This window comes from Equus caballus, chromosome 19 (genome assembly GCF_041296265.1).
Source record: "Equus caballus isolate H_3958 breed thoroughbred chromosome 19, TB-T2T, whole genome shotgun sequence".
Classification (NCBI taxonomy): domain Eukaryota; kingdom Metazoa; phylum Chordata; class Mammalia; order Perissodactyla; family Equidae; genus Equus; species Equus caballus.
Genome location: NC_091702.1, coordinates 59,008,620 through 59,026,303, shown reverse-complemented (window position 1 = coordinate 59,026,303; position 17,684 = coordinate 59,008,620). Strand labels below are relative to the sequence as shown.

Genomic DNA, 17,684 nt, shown 5'->3' with positions numbered 1-17,684 from the left:
GGTCAGCATAGATTTCATGTGCTATGAATGCACAAAAACTCCTGTATCTCTTGATACAATGGCTCAAAAAAAGTCACATCTTAAGAGAAATTAACAAAGAAAGAGGCACTCAAGGTTCTTATACTGATTTTCTGAAAATGGAGAACAGGAGTTTAGTTTCTTCATACAACAATGGAAGAATGACACCACAGTAGGAAAAGGAAAGAATAAAGAAATGAAAATATAGAGCATCAGGATGTAAACACAGACTAACCACACTACAATTCCAGGTACCAGCTCTTTTTTTAATGTCATTTAATGTATTCCTACTAACTACAATTTTTTTAAGAGGGCAGTTGTTAGTATAACAAAACATGCATTTTTGTAATAAAGGCTGTAACACACACTTACAAAAGTGGGATCAGTCTATGACTCCTTCTTGAACACAACCTAAGCATCACTTTAAATTTTGCCCACTGATACACAATTGACGTGTTTTTAGTCTTATGCAAAAATTAATTGCACTCAGGGGAATACAGCCTCTTGAGTTAAATGCTGCACTTTGCCATGGAGGTGAGTAGGGAGGTCACAGACTTTAAAACAGTAAAACAGAAAACAAACTATTTCCATGATCAAGGGATGATTGTAAATATCAAAAATATGAAGAAATTTTGATATGATAAAAACACGTTATTAAAATGTTAACAGAACTGAAGTATTATAGCATGTTAAGGTGAAGTCAAAATGAATACTTCTAGCACTCAATATCTCAGACTTATTTATCTTTGGGAACTAACAAATATACGTCTTTGAAGTATTCAATAAAAATTGAAAGTTATTAGCCCAGATTTCCGAAAAAAGAAGAAAATGCAGGAGTGCCTAAGCATTTCTCTCTCTCTCTTTTTAAATCCTCTCCCACAAGATTATTAAGTCTCCATGGGTTAAATGCAACAAAATTGCAAGAAAAGCACAAAAGAAACTGTCAAGATGACTAAGATTTGTGCCAGATTATCTATGTGTCTTACAAAAAGTATTCTAAAGTTACAGTCACCGGACACTGCATTGGAAAAATGTTTTTGAAAAAGTAGTAATTTCTCTTTGCTATGAGCAACATGACTAAACACTCTGATTAGTGACACCCACAGCTTTTATGTCTTAGTTTTGCAATTTTTCACAGAGCAGATTTAAGTTTCATAAATCAAGAAAGGTAGACCTTTAAGATTTGGCAGTGTCCCTTTTATTTAAAAAAAAAAAAGCCATACTTTTGAGAAGCTATTTTATTTCTTTTCAATGTCCATATTTTAACCAATCTCTAATGGTAGGTGCATTTTATACTCACCATCATTCATCATTCCTTTTGATTCTTTAAATGCTAAGAATTAGTAACAAGCCAAGCAGAGAGTTAGTAAAGTTACACCATTAGAAATCATTTCTAAATAAGTAAACATGCAGCAATGTCATGCCAACTATTCCGCTGCTATAAAGCCAAATTAATTTTACGGCTATCATTTTATTACAAAGCCTTCCTGTGGATCATACCCAAAGGCTCCACGAAGGAAAAAAAGTTAGTTGGGAAAACAGATCTAGCTTTAGGGAGAAAGAGAGACGCCTGGTCCCATTGCATGGTGACAGACTGTATCTTTCTAAAATTTATACATCAGAAATTGAAATTGGCTGAGATTCTTCTCTACTGGAGGTGTTACATTTCATTTTGGCCAACATAAAAAGGCAATGGTCCCCTTGCCCAAATATCATGTGGCTAGCACCAGCAACTACTTAGTACACAGAACAGGGTGAGAACATTACAAAAGCAATACTCGACTCTTGAGGAATAATCAAGAAAAGAGAGGTCAAGGTAAGAAAAAAAACTAGATTCTTCCCAAGGCGTAGACAGAGTATCCTAATTGCTTTGGGAGCCAGTTAAATAATGGTCTGGTAATGGATCAAGAAGAATATATAAGTTTGTAATAATCACATACCATTAAGGGGTTCCTCTACAGCTTTCTGGAAAATATTTAAAATATATTTACATAAAAATAGAATTTATTTCATGTCCTTTTATACTGAAATATATACGCTAACATTTAAACTATGTAGCAAGCAGTGAATCCTATCGTCTAAAGACACAACAAGGCAACAAAGGTTAAAAAAGCAAAGCTTGCCAAGCCTGGCTAATAGTTTAATAATAACTGTAATATTGTGCTCATATTCTTTTTCTATGCAGAATTTCCCATCCCACCCTGCCTCTCTCAGTTCAAGAAATCCTAACTTCTCAAAAAAATTACTAAAGCAGAAACATAAATAGCAAGATAATAAAGAACACAGTTAAAGAAGAGAAGAGAATGAAACAGAATCATTTTCAAGTCATGTAGATTGAACTCAGAAATAGGGAAAGAAAATGTACTAAGATTTAAGGGTCTGATGGTTGGGTTATCTCTAACAGAGACACTTTAAAAACTGCTGGCTCCTTGTGACCAGCGTAGCTATGGCACCAATCTTTTTAGAAGAAACACCTGTGGTAAGACGTCCCCTGCTCCCCTGCCCCTCAGGCATGTCTGTCGAGGCGTGTCAGATGCAGGGGCAGATGGACTCTCACTTCCTGCCACAGACAGGAGTCTTGCTTCTGGCATTCCAGATAGAGCTCTCATTAATCCTTTACAGGAAGATGAGTACAATATAGTACTTTCCAGATCTTATTTTCATAAAGTAGCTCTTGCGCCTTCACCATGATGAGTTTCTATAAAGGTTTTTTTCACCCATCTCATATATCCCCCTCAGTTTATCTCCTAAATTTCCCCCTTTTCTTGGAATTTTCTGAGACAGCTTATTAAGGTATCCAAAATATGGTGAAAACTATAGTTCAGTTTGGAGGAAGAAAGATGCTTATAAAATCAGGGAAGGAGGGAAACAAATCACAATGCAGAATAGATATTTTTCAGCAACACTCACATTTATTTTACAGATTTTTAATAAAATCAATTAAATATAAATCTCTCTCTCTTATTTTTAAACCTGAAATATCATTTTGTATATGTACACCAAATGGATCCAACAGGTGAGGCAATATATTGGAATCAGCTTCCTTCAGCAGAGATAATGACCATTATTCTCATACATAAACTTTCCAGTTCTGGGTGTAAGAAGTCAGCATAATCTTAACAGGAATCATTTATTCTATCCACCCGTTGCTACTAAATGACCAAACATAGGTTTTAAAATAGAACTGGATCTATCCAGGCAAAGGTGATGAAATGACTTCAACCTTCCCTTAACTTGGTGTTACACTAAACAGACAGCAAAAGGACTCAATATCTCAACTACCATTCCTCAGTCTAAAGCATCGCGTGATCATGCCCAATTCATTTACGAAATTTAAACTTACCCTAGGAGGTTGTATAGTCGTCTGATTGGAAGCTGATAAAATTAAAAAATACGAAAATCAATTTAATAAATAAATTAAGGCAAAATAATGTTTAATTTTTAAGACAAAATGTTCAGAGCTAAAACTAGAGGTGCCAGAATCCACTGAATGAGTTCCAACTTTAATAGTCTATTAAAAAATACAAAACATTCTTGATTATATGCATTGATAGAATAACATGATGCAAATAATCCACCTATATCAAATGATAAAAATACACATTCTCTGATTTGGGCATGCCATATCTCCCCATAAACCAGCCGCTTGTTACACTTCATGGTGGAAAGGCATTGTCCTCTCCTCACCACTGTAGACTCTACATCCCTCCCTACTCCACCCAGCACACGGACAGGACGTGGCAACGACCAATCTCCACCTCCACTGCATCCCCATCCCGCGCTCAGCGCTCGTGTTCCTTGTAGCCTAGTCTTCTTTTTTCCTTCTTCCATCTTTCCAGTTTTCAAAGCTCCAGAGAGCTACGAAATTAAAGAAAATATTCAGGTCCCTCTGAGTTTAAAGAATTATTCTAGACAGCTAGGTTTAGTGACAAATAAGCCCTTCTCTGTGTATATGTAGCTTTCTGAGTTACCCTTAACAGCTTCTAAATGGACTGGTTAATGAAACTGAAGGCATATAGGGCATGAAGAAAGTGACAAAAGTGAAAAGAACTGCCTGAGTTACATAGAGAAGAAGAGAGAACTTCCTTACAAAACCCAAGTGAGAAGGTCCCAGAGCAGCTAAAACCAGTCCTAAATATAGAATCAGAGTCCTACAGATAGAAACACATCAACCGGCAACATCCTGTGAATCCCTCTGTAAGAGGGTGATGCTACTGGATACAGCAGTCAATTCCACCGTCCTCTGGATTGGATGACAGCACTGGATTTGCTGATGAGCAGACTGAGGCAGGCCCCCCAGAAGTGCTCTCGTGTTCTATGCTATTTATTTACTACCACTCCTCCACATCCACTCTCTCAAGCTTCCAAAGCTGATAGAAAACAGGGGTGAGACCTGACCCAAGGGCAGCCAGTCTACAGGCTAGCCAGACACAACTTACTTCAACTAAACCATGTCCTACGTCTATGTTCTATCAAGGAGAAAAGAACTGGATAGCTATGTAAATTTCTGATTAGTAACGTGAAGGGTCAGAGGTAAGATTTAGAGTTATATTTTTGAGTTCATAAATTTATTTATCAGAATTAGTATCAAGAACTGCCAAGTAACTCCTTTACTACCCTAACAGTTTCAATTCTCAGGCCCAAGGAACATCATATTTGACTAGCCCATTCCGGAAAAAAGAGATCGACAAAGAACAGTCACTCAAAAGGACATCAGTCAGCCGTGCTCCTTCTAATATTATAAAACCAAACAGTGCAGAAGTTAATTTCACTTGAGTTAATCCTCTCCAATGGGCATATGTCCTATGTGCCCAAAGAATGACTGTGATTTATCCGTTGCTACCACATGCCTAAGGCATCGACAGCCACATATATATACATATATATATATATATATTTAAACCACAAGCCGTGAGCATTCCATATGAGCTCACTTGCAAAGCTTCTTCTTGATTTGTTCTTCTCTCCCTGAAACACTTGACACATGCCATATATATATGTCTAGGTTTTGAATTTTCAGCAATATTTTTTCTATTCATATCAGTCACCTCTCCCCAACAATGGGTAAGAAAATATCACTGAATTTTATATACGTATTCCGTGTCATCCTAAAATATCTGAGAAGTTATGGTAAATATGGTTTCTGACTGCTATAGGTTGATTTGTATCAAAACACGATCATATGCCCTTATACTGAATTAAGTGATAACGGCTTAAAAAATGCACAAGAATTGACCTTTATAAAGAATGGCTCTGAACACCGCATACAAATAACAAGCACAACTTTGGAGAGTTTCATCAGTTCCTTCTAACCTTCTACATGCTCTCACATTGTTATTGTTCCCAGCCTCTAATTTCATTTCATAAAATTTAAATGCTTCTAGCAACAACAAAAAAAATCCAATACAGTTAAAAAAGAAGACCATAGAAAATGAAAGTTAAAACTACTCTTTAAAGTAACAATTAAGGTTACAAATTTAAACTTGGAAATAGTGAAAATCATAAAAGTGAAACTTCTCATGGGGACATTAACTTACTCTTACAGAGACAGATTGGATTTTTTCTTTTAAAGTATCTGAGGATTTTATTGCATTTAAGTCAAGACACATTCGTTAGGCTTTTCCAAAAGAGAGCATCTGCAATGCGTAAAAATTATTTTGGAAACATTTACAGTTTTTACTTCCTGATACAAATTCTCAAATTTGCAACCTTAACGTTACATATATACTCAGATTTAGATACTCAGATTCTACAGGAGAAACACGAACTTTCCTAGTCTACCACATTATCTAAAGACCAGCTTTCCTGTACCTTTTCTGTTCGTGCCCTTCAACTGACTGAAGGAGTGCCTCTGAACTCTGGCATCAGACAAGTTGACTGGAAAAGTTAATTTAGAATATTCTCAACATGTCAATAAAATTGGACTAAATGCTTAATTTACATGTGGTATGTTTATATGTTAAATTATAATAAAAAAAATTGGGGGAGTGTCTCAGGATTTCCCTTTCAGTTCGATTTTAATGTGGGAACGGTATGTTTGTAATTCGACTGGTTTCACAGGCCTCTTAGGGATGTAAGCAATGGAGAAGTGGGGTGGGGAGAGCAAGGCAAGGGGATGGCAGCTAGACATGCCTATTCCCACCTGAGTCCGCATCTCCAGACCTAGACAATGCCTATTTCCACTTGAGTCCGCATCTCCAGACCTGTGGGCATCTGTGCGGAACATCACTCTTTGTTAGACGAGGAAGATGTTGGAGGAGTGTGGGAATAAAAGGGAGGGCAATCCAGATGAGGGGAAAAAAGAGCAAAGAGCCGACCATCAGTCAAAGACACCTAATACCACATCACGCTGTGCGGGTCCTACAGGTCACACTGTCCTCAAGCATTCATAGGGAGCAACAGAACCAGCAGGGTCATCTTCAAGAATCAGACAAATGGTGAGTACAAGACTCAACAAAAACAGAGCACGCCTCCACATTCACAATGTGATCCTCATGACAGCTCCCAAACAGACGCCGTTCTGCTCTGGAAGTCTTAATTCTGTTTTTTGGCCTTATGAGGCCTGAACTAAGAACATTTCATTGAGGTAACAATTATAACTTATAAACACATAAACTAAAGATAGGTAGATTTTAGTTAAGAATTTTAATTGTTTATCCAATAAGCGTTAATTAAAGAGGGACAAAGAATATACAACACAATTGAACTGAATGATCGATCAGTCAGAAAAAGCTAAAGTTCAGAAATGAAAGTAAAATTTCTTTGCCAGGACCATGCAAGTCATAGGGGAAATTATGTCACTACAACAATTTAAAGTTTGTATTCATTTTTAGAGACACATACAGCGAAGTTCACCTAAACCAAAGCAGAAACATTGATTTTTTTACTCCACTGATTTGTAACTTTTGATTATTTTGACCAATGTTTAAGTATTTGCACTACTTCATTAATAAATAACAGAGTTTTTTTTTAAAGGGAGATTAATATAAACCAGATTGTAAGGAACATTTTTAGCTTAAGTAAGACGACATACTAGTTTTGGGCACCATCAATAGCATCTATTTCTATATATGTATAAAAATACATAAAGAACCTGTTATTTGAAAATTGGCAGATTAAATACAAAGTTTACAAACAATAAGATAATTCTACACTTACTAATAATTGATTTTAAAAATAGTAAAAGCCTAAATTTTAAAACTCAATGTTTTTATTACATTGGTTTTAACCAAAACTATTTTAAAGTCAAGTGTGAGGGGACACTGCTCTTTAGTTAACAAAAGTGATGGATTTTGAATTTCGATTCTTGTCTACTTAGGGACTCCAGGTCTGGGGACAGTCTGCAAGAAGAGCAAGTGACAAACAGGTCCCTTTGAGAGAGCTCTGTCACAGAAACAACGGCCAAGTGAAGTCCTCTTGTATTAATTAAAATGAATCCTCAACAATCTCTCCTTTTACTTAGTATAAAAACATCTACACATTCTAAAACATAAAGCCATTTTCTTTTAAACTATTTTATCACCTAAACTTTTAATTTAGTCATGTCTTCTACTTTTTTTCATTACCCCCAAATCATTCCAACTTTATTACTTAAAAGATATAGCAGCATTCAGTGCGTTTTCTTATTTTTGGAGTTACCAATATATTCTTTAGGGCTACACTATAAGAAGTAACCAAAAGCATTTTCCAAATTATATATTTGAAATTCTTGACATAGGCTAACAAAAATAAGGTTGACTTACCAGCTAATTTCATATAAATTAATCCAAATAATTCTGCTAGAGCTATAATACCCAAACCTGAAATCAGAAGAGGGCCATGCACTGGGGTGCACTCTGTAAAAACAAACGAAATTTTACATTAGAAATTCACATGAAATAACTGATCCTAATTATCAAGAAACAAAAATTATCTATATACGTTCATCAGCATTAGCAAAATGTCTAAAATTTATTATTATTAAAAAAAGAAATTATTAAAAGAAAAAAGAAACAAAATGAAAAAAAAAGAAAAAAGCCTTTGTTTGCATAAGATGTACCTTATCATATCAGGACTAATGGAAAATGGTGTGTAAAGCCTAAGGCTACAACCAATTGGAGCCTGGTTATTTCAAAAGTTCTCCCATAAATACAGGTCCAACAGGTTAGCTCTGGAACCATCAGCTGACAAGCCATATACAGCCAATATTCTCATGGCGATGTGGAAAGTATTATTATCAGCTGGGCAGAGTGGGTGTGGGGGGACCCGGGGGAGTGAGAGATAAAAAAGGAAAGCTCACAACACCAAATGCTGGCGAGGACACGGAGGAATAGGCATTTTCATTCAAGGCTGGTGGGAATGCAAAATGGTACAGCCACTTTGGAAGACAGTTTGGCAATTTGTTACAAAACAAAATATATTCTTAACATACAATCCAGCAATTGCAGTCCTTGGTATTTACTCAAATGGAGTTGAAAATTTACGCCTACACAAAAACCTGCACGTGGAGGTGAGCGGATAAGTAAACTGTGGTACATCCACACTACGGATTATTATTCAGTGCCACAAAGAAATGAGCTATTAAGTCACAAAAAAACATGGAAGAACCTTAAATGCCTACTACTGAGTGACAGAAGCCAATTTGAAAAGGCTACATACTGTATGATTCCAACTACAAGACATTCTGGAAAAGGTACAACTACAGAGACGATAAAAAGATCAGTGGTTGCTAGGGGTTTAGGGGGAGGCAGGATGACTGGCAGAGCACAGAGGATTTTTAGGGCAGTGCAACTTGTCTCTATGATACTACGTCTACGACTATGCTCCACGTCATTATACATTTATGAAAATCATAGAACATACGGCACCAACTGCAAACCCTAATGCAAACTACGGACTTTAGGTGGTAATAATGCGGCAACATAGGTTGAATGATCTTAACAAATGTACCACTCTGGTGGGGGATGTTGATAATGGAGGAAGCTGTGAGTTGTGTGGGGTATATAAGAACTCTCTGGACTTTCCACTCAAATTTGCTGTGAATCTAAAACTGCTCTAAAAAATAGCCTATAAATTTAAAAAGAAGAAAAAAAAATGAAAGAGGAAAACAGAGCTCCGTCCAAGAGAAATCCCCAGTAAGACAAACTAGGACTAGAGAAAATGTGACCCTTACCTGTGATACAGAGGCTAAGTCCATCCACAGCGAGCACAAAGCCTAGCCCCTGGAGGATCAATATGGCAATGGTGAAGGCGGTCATCCTGAACGCTGGAGGGGGGAAAAGCATGTTGAGAGTGTTGGAGAAGCACTCAGTCCTGCTGGTATTCCGTGCAATCAAGAACAACAGCCTAGGACCAAAGACTGAGTCTGGAGCTCCTTGCCAGATGGGAGATGCTTCCCCAGGGATCTAAACCTTGTCTTCAACACAAACAGTCAGCTCCGCATTCACACATTCAGCAGCCTTTTATTTTCACAGTGAGCTGAGCTGGACTGGCAGTTTTTACCCAAAATCTTAGAACACTGCTGCTTTTACCACATCCGTGCGTTTTACAATATGAATGGCTATTAGGCATGGCTTTGCCACATGCACACAAAATGGCACCAGTAGAGAGAACCATTACGTACACATGCCACTGTAAACATCATAAACTTTATCTTCTGCATCTAGATCTGTGATTTTATAACAAAGTGATACCTTTCCAATGCACAGCAAGCCAGAGACAGGCTCTAAGGCCAAGAGTTAGATGTGCAAACAGAGAAAAATAGACCCTTTAATAGTAGCGAAAATATGTCAGTGATTTACTCCCAAAATGCAGTGAAAATGATACCAATTATAGGTTGGATATCTATATCATCTTTTAAAACTACAATGTTAAGATTTGCCAATAGTTAAGAAAGATACATTTCCACTATTTGTGATTTATAACCCTATTTTGTAGAACTCGTTTTTTTAACAGAGAGACTTAGCAAAAAAGAGAGAGAGCATGATTAATATCTACTCGTAATTTCAAAAAACTGTAATAAGAATGTGAAGATAATCATTAATAAATTATACAGCATAATTTTAAAAATCTACTGGTTGGCATCCAATATATACGAAAATTACTTTTTACAAAATAATTGAATATCTTGAAAAACTAAGCTAACCTTAAAATTAATCCATATGAGGAAAACGTCACTAAGAATAGCTTAGGAAATCTTTTAATAAACCAACTTTTACTGAGTTGTTCAAAAAAATACAAGAATATCTCAAACAAAATTCCATTTTTTACATGAAAAAGATGGGTCAAATCATGTCATAACAAATACTCACATATCATAAATACACAGTACTGAAGTAATATTAATGCTGCTGTGGGTATTACAAGTAAACCAAGTCCACAAGCATTCTTTGTTGAAAATTCACCTGTCAATAAACAAAAATATTTAAAATCTTTTCCTACATACTTCCTACTCTACTGGAAGTTAAAGTACTTAATTGATTAAATGTATGAATCTCAATACTACTCTTATAAACTGCAAAAGGTTTAAAAATGTTTCCCCTGAAACTTTGCACAAAGCGTCACTATTTTTTGATTATTTAAGACCAAACTTAAGACATTTAAATATCAACATCTAAGTCTCAACGTGTCAAAACCTTGAGTTGGCTCCACTTCCTTCTTAACTACCTTACAGGATTCCAGTGACCCACTGGAGTCTTCTCTTACCATTCCCTTCATTTTCTATATTCAATCTATCCCAAGTCAAAACAGTTGTTCTTTCCAGTTGTCTTCTGAATTCATCTCTTTCCTCCCCACGTCCTCACTAACTCCAGCTGCAAACAGAGCTGCCAAATTTATGTTCCTAAACATGACACCTATACTGTATTCTGCTCAAAATACAACAATGGCTTTCCAGGTCTACACTTTGAGACCCAGACCATCTCTGCTGCACACCCTTATTTCCCATGCTCCAAATGCAACTGCTGTTTGAGACAGATTTTTTTCCCCACATTCATTCCCACTGCCATGACTTGGCCAATGAAGCTTGTCTCTGTGGTGGGTTGCATGGTGGACCTAAACATACAACCACCTCCCAGTCCTCAGAATCTGTGAATATGAACTTATATGGCAAGAGAGTGAATATTACATTATACAGCAAAAGATATGATTAAGTTAGGGATCTTGAAAGGAGGAGATATTCTGGATTATCCAGGTGGGCCCTACGTTCAACAACAAGTGTCTTTGTAAGAGAGAGGCAGAGGGAGATTTGACCCAGACACAGAGAAGACACAGAGGAGAGGAGGCGGCAATGTGACCATGGAGGCAGAAGTGGAGTGACGCTGCCACAAGCCCAGGAGCTGCAAAGATCTGTCAGCAAATACCAGAAGCTAGAAGAGGCAAGGAATGGATTCTCCTCTAAGGCCTTGGGAGGGAGTGTGGCCCTGAGGCCATCTTATTTCAGACTTCTGGCCTTCAGAACCATGAGAGAATGTCTATTACTTTAAGATCCCTAGTTTGTGCTAATTCACTACAGCAGCCCTAGGACTCTCATACGAACCCCCCCACCCCCACTTCCCGGAACACCCCCATCTGCATCAATCCTGCCTTCCTTCATAGTAACTGGGCATCTTACCTGGGACAAACAGAATGGCTCCAACGATGACATCTATAGTGAGCACCAGTCCAACAACAAATATAAAAATGATTTTCTTCTTTGTATCACTGGATTTATATTTAAGTGCTTAAAAAAAAAAACAAAGAATTACAGGAACTCAATCACAAGAAGTGAAGCCTTATAACTTATAAAGTGCAGAGACAAACTGATAACTTACTAGAATTGAATAGCCTTTGCGGGACAACTCCTTCACATCATGTCAAGCCACCCCAAATCTTTTTCATAGTTAGTCAACGGCTAAATAGCGTCATGACAGTATAAATATGGATGCTGAATTTATAGGCAATGCTTTATTCCCCTACACTTTAAAGAATGAAGTTATACACATTAGGCTTTCCCAATCGAGGCATTATTAACGTTTGGGGCCAGATAAGTTTTTGCTGTGGGGGGACTGCTCAGTGCATTACCGAACGTTTAGTGGCATCTCTGGCCTCTACACACTAGATGCCAGTAACAGCCTCCCAGCCGTGTCAATCAAAAATGTCTCTAGACATTGTCAAATGTCCCCTGAGGAGCAAACCTGCCTCAGATTTACAACTGATATACATATGCTGTTGGGAAATACTGGCTAATTAGTCATACTGAAAAAATGAGAACTTTTGTTCTACCTTATACAAAATTAGTAAACCATCTGGAAATCTGGATATTTTATTTTGAAAAAGTAGAATAAACTTTGGACAAATCACACCCTCTTGAAATCCTGAGAGGGAGGGGAAATGCTTAAATTCTTCAACTGAAATAATTTCATCAAAATAAACTATAAGTACTCAAGAGGATTCATCATCCACGTTATTGGTTTTGATTCCAGCTTTACTGCCAAGTATCCAGTACCTTCCATGAAAGAACAGTGTAATAGATAACCCTAAATATATTCTATCTTTTACTATATGTTTTCGGTTTTGTTTGGTAAATATTAACTTTTCACCAAGAAAGCTGTTAAAAGTAACCTTAAAGCAGACTGAGTAGTGGAGAGAAACAGAGTGCGTGATTGAAATTCTGCTGTGTTTCACCCACACATGGTGTTCTTCATGCCATTAATTAATGTGTGACTGTTGTGAGGGAGAAATTTTTTTAAATGTTATAGTCAGCATTTAATTTGTTTGTTTGTTTGTTTGTTTAAAGACTGGCACCTGAGCTAACAACTGTTGCCAACTTTTTCTTCTTCTTCTTCTTTTTCTTCTTCTTCTTCTTCTCCCCAAAGTCCCCAAGGACATAGTTGTATATTCAAGTTGTGAGTGCCTCTGGTTGTGCTATGTGGGACGCCACCTCAGCATGGCCTGATGAGCCATGCCAGGTCCGCGCCCAGGATCCGAACCTGCGAAACCCTGGGCCGCCCAAGTGGAGCGTGCAAACTTAACCACTCGGCCACAGGACCAGCCCCTAATTTGCTTTTATATTTTATTTTTAAATATTTTACATTTATATTTAATATTTTATAATTTTTGCATTTAATAATTACAAACAGATCAAATACAGTAAAAACAACAAATAACCCCCTAAACGACTGTGATAAAATCTCTGTTTAGGTATTGTAACCCAAGGTGATCGTATAACCTATGGTTAAGGTGATTAGGGTATAACATAGGCAAGCTGAAATCTCTGCCTATTCAAGACTTTAGACTGTTCTCTCAATTTTACTCTCTTCAGGGGGAGATGGAGGGCTGAGCAATAATCAGTCCTGAAGGAGAGTAACTGAAGTCCACACAAATCAGAAAAGAGAGACAAACAATATGGCAAGTTCCCCAAGCTCTCACTGATCCATCCAGCCTTGGAACTTAGGTGCCTCTGACTCAGTCACGTCCCCACCTTCTTCCAGGACACGGATTTTCACAGCTTTCCTATTTTCTACGTTCAAATTGGCAAGGATGAAACTCAGTGTATAGGTCACAAAAGGCACAGCCACAGACAGAGAAAGAAATCTTCTCTAGTCATTTGGCAGGGTTTCCACTTTAATCCCATGTATATTGCTATCTACACAGAGCCGGAAAGTTCTACAAAACGGTTACGACATAGAAACTGTCTCCAATGTACTTCACAAACAATCAAACATTCATAAGAGACTCTCCCAGGTTCAACTCAATACATAAAAGAGCTACTAAGAGTAAGCAACAAGAATTCACATTCGAGTACAGTCAAAGTTCATGCAAAAAGGCTGACTTACACCATTCTTAACAAAAATAAAAGTCTGAACCTCACCTAAAATTCAACCACTTCAGGCTCAGAAGAGCTATAGGAGAAAAACAATGCCAACAATAGCAACAAAAATAAAATACCACAAAATACTACTATCAGCAGTGTTTTACCACAGAAGGGCCTTTTCAAAATCTTTGCGTATAAATTCACTACATATTGGAGGTAGCTTTAGTTCCTGTTAATCGGTTCAACTACTACTAATTTTCAAAGCTACCTAGACTCTTCCTTAAATTAAGCAGCCATTTCTAACAAAATATTAGTGGGATCTACTTAAGTCACCACAGGCAATGAAAAGATTATCTCCATGGTTTTTTTTAGTGGACCTTTAAAAAGAATTTCTTTTGACTTTTTTTCTTTGCTCACAATGGCCACATATTAGCAGGTCCCATGGCAAGTGGGGAGAAGGCATCCTGTTGTTAGCCCAGCTGTCAATTTTCTCAATGTAGCTAAAGGGTCAGGAGTCTGATATAGACGCCATAGAATCCAATAATTTCAAGGATGGTTTTTTGCTGATCTTTTCTTGTTCTTTAATAAGTGAATTTATCCTTATTTATCAAGCCTATCAAACTTTAAATGAAAATAAATTCAAGGAATTCCCCAAACATTAGCATTAAGATAAAGATAATTTAACACATTCTTAACGCTCTTATCAAACTTCCTGGTGTGATTTTCTGGCTGCCTTGGCAAGACAACCTACCTAATTCTAAAAATCTGCACATTTTAAAAAATTCTCGTTAGCTAAAAGTATTGAAATCAATACAGAAAATTAAATAGGGGAAGTAATAGTGTTTACATTTTTTAAGACAATTTTTTTAGTGCAATTTTAGGTTTACAACAAAATTGAGAGAGAGGTATAGAGAATTCCAATATACTCCCTGCCTGTCCCCCCAACACAGCCGTCCTCATTATCAACATCACTCGCCAGTTGGTAAGTTGTTTACCAAAGACGAACCTACACTGACACATCAGCATCACCCAAAGTCCATAGCTTACGTTAGGGTTCACTCTTGGTAGTGTCCATTCTATGGCTGTGGACAAATGTATAATGACATGTATCCAGTATCATAACATCATACGGAGTATTTCCACTGCCCTAAAAATCCTCTGTGCTCTGTCCATGCATCTGGCCCCCACCCGCAACCCACCCCGAGCAACCACTAATCCTTTGTTTCCATAGTTTTGCCTTTTCCAGAATCTCTTATAGTTGGGATCATATAGTACATAGCCTTTTCAGATTGGCTTCTTTCACTTAGTAGTATGTATTTAAGGTTATTCCACATCTTTTCATGGGTTCATAGCTCATTTCTTTGTAGCACTGAATAATATCCATTGTGGTTATGTACCACAGTTTATTTATCCCTTCACCTACTGAAGGACAGCTTGGTTGTTTCCAGGTTTTGGCAATGATGAATAAAGCTGCTGTAAGCATCCATGTGTGTGTTTTGTGTGGACATACGTTTTCAATTCCATTTGTGTAAATACCAAGGAACGCAATTGCTGGATCATATGGAGAGAGTGTTTAGTTTTGTAAGAAACTGCAAACTGCCTTCCCAAGTGGCTGTGCCATTTTGCATTCCCACCAGCAATGAATGAGAGTGCCCGTTGCTCCATATCCTCACCAGCATTTAGCATTGTCAGCATTTACATTTTTAACAAAAACTTATAACCTTAGTGCTGCCTGATACAGAAATACCAAATATATGGAGAGGCCATATCACATTTTTGTCAACAAATTAGGAATTCTAAAATTTTCCCTTTTATACCTTCTATAAAATAATTAAATTGAGCTGGCTACTTCTCAGAAATGAGCGAGGTTGGTTCATTCATTTGTTCTGCAAATATTTACTGTGTGCCCATCAGATACCAGGTCCTCTTATTAGCCCAAATCATATCAACCCAATCAAAGGACAGGTAGAAGATTATTTTATTTAACAATAATTGACTGAGCACCTACTATGTGACAATCACTATTCTAAGTGCTGGCATTAAACAAAAAAGACGGATCCTCCTGCCTTGATGCCCTTACATCCTAAGGTGTGAGTGTGTGTCGGGGGCTGGGGAGGACTGAGTGATGGGGAGTTACTCCCAGATCTTCTTCCCCAATTAAATAAAAGATGGGGTGTACTCTAACCAAAGAAAGCCCTTTTATGCATTTAATCTTTCAAATTCATGTGAATGAAGAAATGACATGTCCCTCTGGCCCCCTGAAGAACAGCTAATGCTATGAATAGATGTTCTGTTAGGTTTTCTTGTTTCCTTGTGACTGATATAAAGCATGTATAAGACAGAAGGCAGGTTGTGGTTGATAAAATCTAGTGAAATTACCAGGTCAGCTTGGAGATCAAATAAAATCTATTCTCTTAGTTGTCATGATTATCCAAAGATGGTATTCGACAGGCCCACGTAGAACACAGTCCATCCACCAGAAACCAAAAATCCACGAGTCCAACATCTGCCCAAAGACATGACATTGAGATAGTCCCTTGCTAAGTGATCAGTGAGCTAGCGGTGAGACAGGAAGGCCTACCAGTCAGGGATAATGCATTCCAGATTAAGAATAAATCATAAAGCAAGACGTGTTTAATTTTATTATTATAATGCTATTTTCTGATAACTCGAAGAAAGTAACTTGGGGATCTTATCAGTATCTGTTGAGCTGCCAATCAATATTGTCTTCGATACAGGATAAAGCCCATCTGATAACTTTTAAAGTGAAATTACAATTTCAAATTTTTAAGTTAATTAAATATAAATTACTATTTTAAAAATATTTAAAAACACTCATTAAAAAATAATGAAGGCTTTCTGAAACTGGTGCTGGAGAAAAGTGAATATTAATTCCAGTTATAAACTGATCACTTGCCAGAAGGTAAGTAAAATAATTTTATAATAAACTCTATGCACTATTCAACTTGCTTTGATAAATGATTTTGTCAAAATGAATACTGACTAGAAATAACATTCCCAGTATATAGGACCCAGAAATAAAAGAGCCCAGACTTTGTGCAGTAAGTACTTTGAATATAAAAGATTAAAGAAGAGGCTATCCAACACATGAACTTCCTTTCCTTGGTTCCAAATGTTCTCTGGTCTTGTGGATGGAGCCACAACTTCAGAGAGTACTCAGGAAGTCGGGATGTCTGAATTTGGAAAGGGTCAAAGGAATAGCGACCGCATTTCTACAAAACAGTACACCGCTGAGCTACAGTTTTGTTCTGTCCCCCCTATAAGAAAATCAGCACATAAAACCATTTAACAACAGAATGTGATAATTATGTGGACAGGATCAAGGGAAAGCACTGGGAGTTCAAGATTATTGAATAGAACTCGGAGTAAACTTAATAACAAAGTCCTATTAACAGTGGCCATCACCCAGGTCACAGAATGATTTTCTGTAATAATATTTACTGTGAGAAATATTTTCCTTCCTGGATAGAAATTTCCTAGTGCAAGTTAATGTCCTCACTCCTTCAGAATGATTTTCTAATCTACAAAGAAATTCCCTGTTCCACGCCTTCTTTTCACTGTGCTTTCATGGTCTAATTACTTTCAACATTAAGTAGTCCTCAAGAGGAGACTCAAGGACTTAGGGTCTCCACGCTGTTGTGATGGAGAATTTTTTTCCTTCAATTTCCCAACAATGATTTCTACAGGGACAACTAACCAAATACCTCTGAGCAGTTACCAAAATCCTTGTGGAATAATCTTGAGCAGAGGCTAGAAAGCTAGCAAACGAAACGAAAGATGCCTAGAAAGCACACATCCGAAATAAATCACAGAGTCCTTGCTCTGCATAGTTCTGATACGCAGGAATTTCTGTTACCATGGTTTAGTTAAAGAA

At 37.2% G+C, this 17,684-nt stretch overlaps 1 protein-coding gene across 6 annotated transcripts in view; it reads right to left on the bottom strand.

Moving 5' to 3' along the window:
- Positions 1–17,684, bottom strand: part of CD47 (CD47 molecule) — a 47,730-nt gene that overhangs the window by 4,484 nt on the left and 25,562 nt on the right. For 2 of the 6 annotated variants that reach the window (XM_023623816.2, XM_023623820.2), the window contains exons 4-10: positions 11,609–11,716; positions 10,308–10,400; positions 9,170–9,262; positions 7,761–7,853; positions 3,362–3,393; positions 1,959–1,983; positions 1,319–1,351 (exon numbers count right to left, since the gene is read on the bottom strand). In XM_023623816.2, the coding sequence (XP_023479584.1) occupies positions 1,319–1,351; positions 1,959–1,983; positions 3,362–3,393; positions 7,761–7,853; positions 9,170–9,262; positions 10,308–10,400; positions 11,609–11,716 (477 nt within the window). The remainder of the gene's footprint in view (positions 1–1,318; positions 1,352–1,958; positions 1,984–3,361; positions 3,394–7,760; positions 7,854–9,169; positions 9,263–10,307; positions 10,401–11,608; positions 11,717–17,684) is intronic. The other 4 variants (XM_023623817.2, XM_070242845.1, XM_023623818.2 and 1 more) reach the window with 3 other exon arrangements.